The 7,304-nt window shown below is 34.3% G+C and overlaps 1 protein-coding gene and 1 long non-coding RNA gene across 2 annotated transcripts; one reads left to right on the forward strand and one right to left on the reverse strand.

Annotated features, from left to right (window-relative positions):
* The first annotated feature begins 4,611 nt into the window (after window positions 1-4,611).
* Window positions 4,612-5,034, forward strand: LOC125194855 (classical arabinogalactan protein 6-like). Its single transcript, XM_048093072.1, has one exon. The coding sequence runs from the start codon at window positions 4,612-4,614 to the stop codon at window positions 5,032-5,034; it is 423 nt and encodes a 140-aa protein (XP_047949029.1).
* A 415-nt stretch (window positions 5,035-5,449) lies between these two features.
* Window positions 5,450-7,304, reverse strand: LOC125193569. The gene is made up of 2 exons (XR_007171595.1): window positions 6,626-7,304; window positions 5,450-5,773 (listed from the first exon to the last, which is right to left on the reverse strand). It is a non-coding gene; the product is annotated as an uncharacterized LOC125193569 (long non-coding RNA).

A 7,304-nucleotide genomic window follows, 5' to 3' on the forward strand; every position in this document is an offset into this window, starting at 1 on the left:
TGTCAACAACAATTATAAGTCATGTCATCTACACGTACAAGCCATGTCAACAACAATCAGAGTTGTTTTTTAGTTGTTAACATATACTAAAAGTTATTGACATTATCTTATTAGTTGTTGATATTTGATTTTGCTCTCTAATGACATCTATCTTATAATTTTCTTTATTAATTATAATATTTGTTTTCTGAGTTGTTGACACTATATACAAGCTGTTAACATTTGGTTATAGGTTGTTGACATTTCAATACAATTTGTTGAACTGATTAACATTTGATATAACTGCTAAGTTCAAACTTCAGAATCCACACGGGTTTCGGACCAATCCTATTCGGGTTACGGGTCAATCGGGTGCAGGTTAATCGGGTTGTATTTTTTCGAGTTATAAAAGTTCAACTCTAACCCTAGAAGCTCGGGTTTCGGACTAGCCCAGCGGCTAATCGGGTTGCTACCGATAAAATTAACATGTGATCAATCTAATAAAAATTGGTGAAAACTAGTTATAGTTATAAAATGTAAAATATTTAATTATTATAAATTTGAGATATATGCTTAACTAAAACATAGTAGTAAACATGATCAAATACTAATATTTGAGATTAATGCAAAATAAAACGTAAACATCAAGAAATTTTAAAGCATGTTTTAGAAATTTAAATATATTTTTTAGTGAATTTGAAGTTTTTAATTTATATATTTGTTATTATATTAATAAAAATTCAATATATAATTTATATATTTAATATATGAAATTTAAAGTTATTTTTTTAGCAATCTATATTATAAAATAACCAATGAAATGTCGAATTGGAGTCAAACAAATAGAACGATAGAAACTTTATCGGGTTTTCGGGTCAGTCCATTGGGTTTTCGGGTCTGACCCTAACGGGTTGCGGGTTAATCGGATGCGGGCTAATCGGGCGGTAATTTTATCGGGCTAAAAATTTTCAGCCCTAACCCTAGGAGAGGCTGATTCATTGGCTCACCCCTTTAGGATCATAACCTGGCGATGTAGGGATATTTTCTTTGTTTCTTTCTTCTGCATACTGCTTGTAAATTAGTTCTACAATGTTAGTATATAAACTGTAGGAGTAATCTAATGTCAACTCAGAGAAACATATGTAAACAAAATGATGTACTTACTTCATCAAAGAAATGTCCAAATTTAAAAGTTGGAAATTCAGTCAAATCTTCAAGAACTTCCTTTTCTTTTTCAGCAATAACTATTGATTCAGATATTGTTTTCCAGTGATCAAAAGTATCAGGCTTGTCTTGAAGGAACGTCTTGGACAAATGAAGAAACTTGTCGGCCACAGATTCAAGTGAAGTCGTTTGGCTTCCAAGTGCAGATCAACTCAAGCAGTTGCATCAAGAAGCAAAACACATATGATGACTGGTGGGAGGGGGTATTGATTGACAAGAGAAACCTCAGATACTTATTCAGAGACAATAAAATTACAAAATCCACTGGATAAAAACAGGCATAAAACACCAAAATATGATTACACATCATCCCTAAGACCCTAACTGTTGGGAACATCCATGAATTGACACTTGAGGAGATTCTAGTAGAGATTGAAAAGACTTACAGCTATGCCACATGCAATGAGTCCAGGCTTCTCCCTGTCATCCATACAGACACATAGCAGTAGAAAAGCTCCTATATACCAGGGGATTGCACCCAGAAAGAAACTAGTAATAAACCTAGCAAAAAAGCAGCAAAATCAGAGAAGTTCCTATTTCACTGAACAAGATGGTAAATCATTCAACTATCATGAAACTATCAGCTGCACCGCATACATTATCTCTTAAGAAAAGCATTTTTGAAATAATTAAGTAGACAATGACTGCTAGATAAACTTACAAGAGCCATCCAAGACCAACACCAAAACAGGGGAGTCGTTCCTCCCTAAAAGGTCCATGAGCAACAACATGACCTAGAAACATTTGTATGTTTTCTACAGCCATCCTAACAGCCATTCAAACAAGCATACACTATGTCAATATAATTATGTCAACACCTATTCAAACAAGCATACACTACTACTGTCAACAGTATATTATTATAGCTATGTCAATAGCTAGTATATAAAATGTCAATAATCTTAAAAATTTTAAAATCAAACAGAATAAATCAATATCAATTATACACGATATCATGTCAATAAGAAGTATACCCTGTTGACAACAAGTGCATGCATGTTATTACGATTATGTCAATAGATAAAGTACATAATAAATCTATGTCAATAACAAGTATACCCTATCGACAGCAAGTGCATGTATATTCTTAAAATTATGTCAATAGATAAAGTACATAATAAATCAATGTCAATAACAAGTATATCTCATATATAGCAAACACAATTATCTGGTTACTATTATGTCAATTTGACTATGTCAACAACGATTCTAATAAGTATACACTATGTCAATAACAAGTATATCATGTTTAAAGCAAACATAATTATCTTATTACTTTTATATCAATTGTTAAAGTTTATAATGTCAACAGCAATCCAAACAAGCATACACTATGTCAACAGTATACAATATCATCTCAATGACAAGTATATGCTGTTTATAGAAAACACAAGTCTATTATCATAACTATGTCAATAGCTATTGTATGAAATGTCAATAATCTTAAAAATTTAAACAAATCCTTAACTGGAAGCAGATGCATGTTCTCTTTCGTTTTTTCCAGCAGCCTTGTTGATTTCCCTCTCTTCCGATTCTACCATCGCTAATCAACAATAAAAAATCAGCAGAAATCGAATTCAGAAGAAAACAAATCCAGATCTGTTTTAATACACTAAAATCGAAGCAATATACTTAAAATTTGAATCAATTTCTTAACCTGAAGAATTCGCTTCAACGACCGCCGATTTGGAATGCCTTTTTCTGGCTACAATCGGTGCTTCAACTTCAACTACTTCTTCGATCCTCATTTTTGGAAATTAATTGATGTAGAAAACTGAACGAAGTCTAAGATTAGGAGATGAATTGCGACGAAGGGAAGAGAAGATGCAGAATTGTAGAAGAAATTTGAGAGAGAACTCAGAGAAATGTTCAAGAGTTTTGCGGCGTGTTTTGAATACAACTGAAACATTTTAGAACTGAAATGACAAAAATACCCCCCTGTTGACATTAACAGACGTTGTTGACATCGCGCGAAGATTGTGAATGGGTGGCTAAGATTGCATCTCAATTCTCAATTAGGCCCAAAAATCTCAACCTAACATGACCCTACATATATATATATATATATATATGGAGATGATCAAAATAAGAATGCATTTAAATCCAGAAATGCAGCCCAAATCTTGGCCCTAGGATTAGATGATCTAATGGTCAATAATTAACCTAAAACACTGAAGGTCATAATTAAGTAGTTTTAGATCATATTATAATATTTGGGTTTATTTCATGTTAAGATCATTTTAGGTCATGCTTTGTTAGCATGACCTAAAAATAAACTAACTATGACCTAAAAATGCCCTACGTATGACCGTGTTCTGTGTTAAAGTATTAAAATCTGGTCTTCATAGATCAAAACCCTATATATATATATATCAAAGTAATATTGTTATGCTTTTTCATTAAAGAAAGTTTGACTTTGACTAAGATTTACACCATATGCAAAAACTATGTCTTAAAAGTTGAGACCATAGATACGATAAATAACTATTAAATAGAGTACAATTTTATATTCAAATAAGATCTTAGCCCCATTGATGTCTTGCATCATACTCCCTCCGTCCCGGCTAAGATGACACATTTGCTTAGCCGGTACGGGATTTTAAGAGTTATTGGTTAAAGTGTTTAATTGGAGAGAGAGAATGTGAGTGTATGTATTAAAGTAGAGAGATGAAGAAAGCTGAATATTTTAATAGGAGTGAGAAAAAATGGTTGAGTGTATTAATTGGAGAGAGAAAGTTACCAAAAAAGGAAATGTGTCATCTTAGTTGGGACAAACTAAAAAGGAAAACGTGTAATCTTAAGTGGGACGGAGGGAGTAGTAAAAATTGAGCAAATACACTGGAATGCATAATATATTCTCAAAATTTTGAATTTTAAGCTTCATTTTGTAAATTTGTCTTTGATCTCATTTATCACATCATAATACAACTTATGTTTGTTTGGAAAGTGGAAACATCTGAGATATCCAATGTTCATAATCTTACAAACACTCGATCAATTTTAAAACATTACACAAAATACATCTATTATCATTTATCACTAATAAATTAATAAACGTACCTACAACAAACTATTAGAATTTAGAACCAATTAATTATCAAACTTACCACAAATAGTAGAACCGATTACTCGACGATTATCAAAATAGACAACTCCACCATGACTTTCTCTCAATATGTGGATACCAAAAATCAACAATTTAAAATTGCATGAAATATTGGCCGCATCTCCCGCCTTCTCCGCCGTATAAAAACCCCGCCACCTCCCACCGTGAAAATCATTCTTGAGCGCTTGCAATCTTTCTCTAATTATTCTCAAAATAATTAGAGAAAACATTGTTTCAAAAAAACTTAGAGAATCAATAATAAAGCCATAACCAAAAAAAAAAAAAAACAATTAAATAAAAAAATGGCCCGCCAATTGATCGTTCTTGCCCTCCTCTTCTCCGCCGTCTTCGCCGCCGCGGTTTCCGCCCAATCCCCATCCGCAGCTCCCTCGGCCTCGCCCGCGGCGGCGCCTTCAAAGCCCGCCACCACCCCCGCCGCGGCCCCCAAAGCCGCGGCAGTGCCCGCCGCGGCTCCGAGCAAGATCGCCGCCACTCCCACGGCAGCCGTTCCGGCCGCCGCGGAGGAGGAGGCTGTAACTCCGGCCAGTGAAGCCTCTCCTGCCGCCGCCCCCGGAGACGCTCCGGCTGAGGCACCGCTTGCCGATGGACCTGCGGCGGCTGACGAAGCTACGCCGGCAGCTGATGCTGACACTGGCGCCGCCGCTGGTTTGGAGTTGTCAGCCGTCGTCGGCACCGTCGCCGCCGCCGGAGTCTTCTTCTTCTAAATGTGTTAACGAAATTCATTGATTCGTTTAATTTGTGGTTTTAATCAGATAAAAAAATCAACGGGTAGATTTGAATATTTACATTACTCCATTTGGCATGTATGAATAAAAAGAGCAAGAACATTTTCATATTTTGAGCGTTAACATTTTGCAATTCACTTTACTTTATCACAAGAATTCCACGTAAGAATTTAAGTAACACTATCTTTTGTAGGGCGCGATAGTTGATTCCTACGAGTATCTATATTTTGAAAATGAATCAAAATTCGTTCATTATAAATAGTTAGTGAACATTTTCCTCTCGCTGTACACCACCTAATCACCTATCGTTCAACTAGAGTCTCTCATCCTATGTCGCAACTCTGACTTGACAAACTTCATTTGCTGAAAACACTCGTTCAACTGATGCAGTCGCTACAGACAAAAGTATGACCAATTTAATCAACCAATAAACCAGTGGAAAGATTCCATATTTCATCATTTTTGTTTATCTCTTCTTGCATCAATCTTCAACATTAGAGAAACGTTTATTTTATACAATTCTCGTTCTCTAATTAGGTAACAATTCCAGCTTGAAAAGACAAGTTTTGGCTCGAATTAGGGTTGATCTCATTCGACACACAAACTCAACATACCACTTGATTGCTCTCAGGATTTTCCGTGGTGATCTCGGCGGAATGTTGGGCGAGAGGTTCAGGCATATCCGTAACAAACCATTGGCTCCTCCTCGACCTTTTTTCTATAATTTTCTAAGTCTATTTTATACATTTCTCACAAAACACGAAAAAAATACCAAATTATATAGAATATGCAATTAAAGAACATATTTCACATGCGTAGCATTCAAAACGAGCCAAATCTAGGCCTTAAAAGCATGCAAAGTCCATGTTTAGCCCCAATCAATGCTTTAATCAAAGATATAACTAACATCTACTTTTTGCATTTAGCCCCAATCAAACAGTTTTCCAACTTCATTGATTTTCTTCACTTTTCAACCTTTTTCATTTTTTTTCTTTTTCATATAATTTTATTTTAAATGTCTATGCATCCTTCAACTTAAGAACGCTACTTTTTCTTAATTTTAAATGTCCTTATCATTTTAGCTTCCAAAGGAAAAACTTAATGCCTCAAATTGCTAGCTAGGGAAATTTTGAGTGAGGTCATAAGTGTATGTATAAAAGTGACCTATATTCCTCTTTTCTCAACTTTATCACTATGTAAATTTAGGAAGATTAGAAGCAAGTTCTGAAACAAAATGCAGACGAATCACATTAGAAAGAATTAAAAGCTCAAATCTCGTGCCGGAAACCAAATGTTGCATATTTAATGGGACATAGGGAGTACTACTCAATAAAAATGAAGAACTTTTTCATATTATACAACTTGTTCCGATGTCCCTAAATATGTGTATTCTAAGTTCTCTATATTAAGGTCTTCAAGATTCATTTTTTTTGGTTTGTTAAAACAAAAATGAAAACAACTAAAAAAATAATTAAAAAAACATAATCTCACAATCAACCACTTCACCCCAAACTTATTTAAACCTATGTTAAGAATAAGATTGAAAAGTTGAGTGAGAACACTACGATACCTTGACACGTCATGGGGCACAGAAGGGACTACTAGGCAACTTCGGCAGGCGCTATCCTACATTCTGGCACACAATGAAAACCCGGCGTAATGCTGACTCAAGTTTGATTCTCTGATGATTGTAGTAATTTTTAAGACCAGAATTAAAAGTTATGGAAATATCTGATTTTGCCTATAATTCATGATATTTTCTGAGTAATGCGCCACAGTTATGATTTAAACTTCAAACATAACAACGTGAGTCGTTTATAATATTGTTATTTTCTATGACGAGCAATATATGATGATAAAACAGGCGAACTATTAACCATCTAAAACCAAAAAATGAAACTTCCTTGAAAATATAATTAAAAATTACTAAGTTTGGTTGACTTGAAAACGACTATTCTTCCATCGGATTTTAATTTTTGTGATTAAAATCACAGTGATTCTTTTTCGTTATCAAGCAAGGGGTATCTATTGACTAGGACTGGCAATTTTTATACGACATGGACCCGGCACGTTTCATGATTTGGGTCCCAATATGAACACGAAGATAACGGGTTGGGTCGGGTCGTGTTTGGGTCGGGTTTGGGTTATAAGTTAAGAAAAAATAATAATGATTTTTTATTAATTAAAAAATTATTAAAATTTAATTTTTAGTTATTTTTGTTAATTAAAAATATTATACTTTAGTTTAA

The sequence above is a fragment of the Salvia hispanica genome, chromosome 6 (genome assembly GCF_023119035.1).
Source record: "Salvia hispanica cultivar TCC Black 2014 chromosome 6, UniMelb_Shisp_WGS_1.0, whole genome shotgun sequence".
NCBI lineage: Eukaryota > Viridiplantae > Streptophyta > Magnoliopsida > Lamiales > Lamiaceae > Salvia > Salvia hispanica.

Coding starts and splice junctions, on each gene's coding strand:
- LOC125194855 (XM_048093072.1), top strand. CDS start 4,612: ATGGCCCGCCAATTGATCGTTCTTGCCCTCCTCTTCTCCGCCGTCTTC.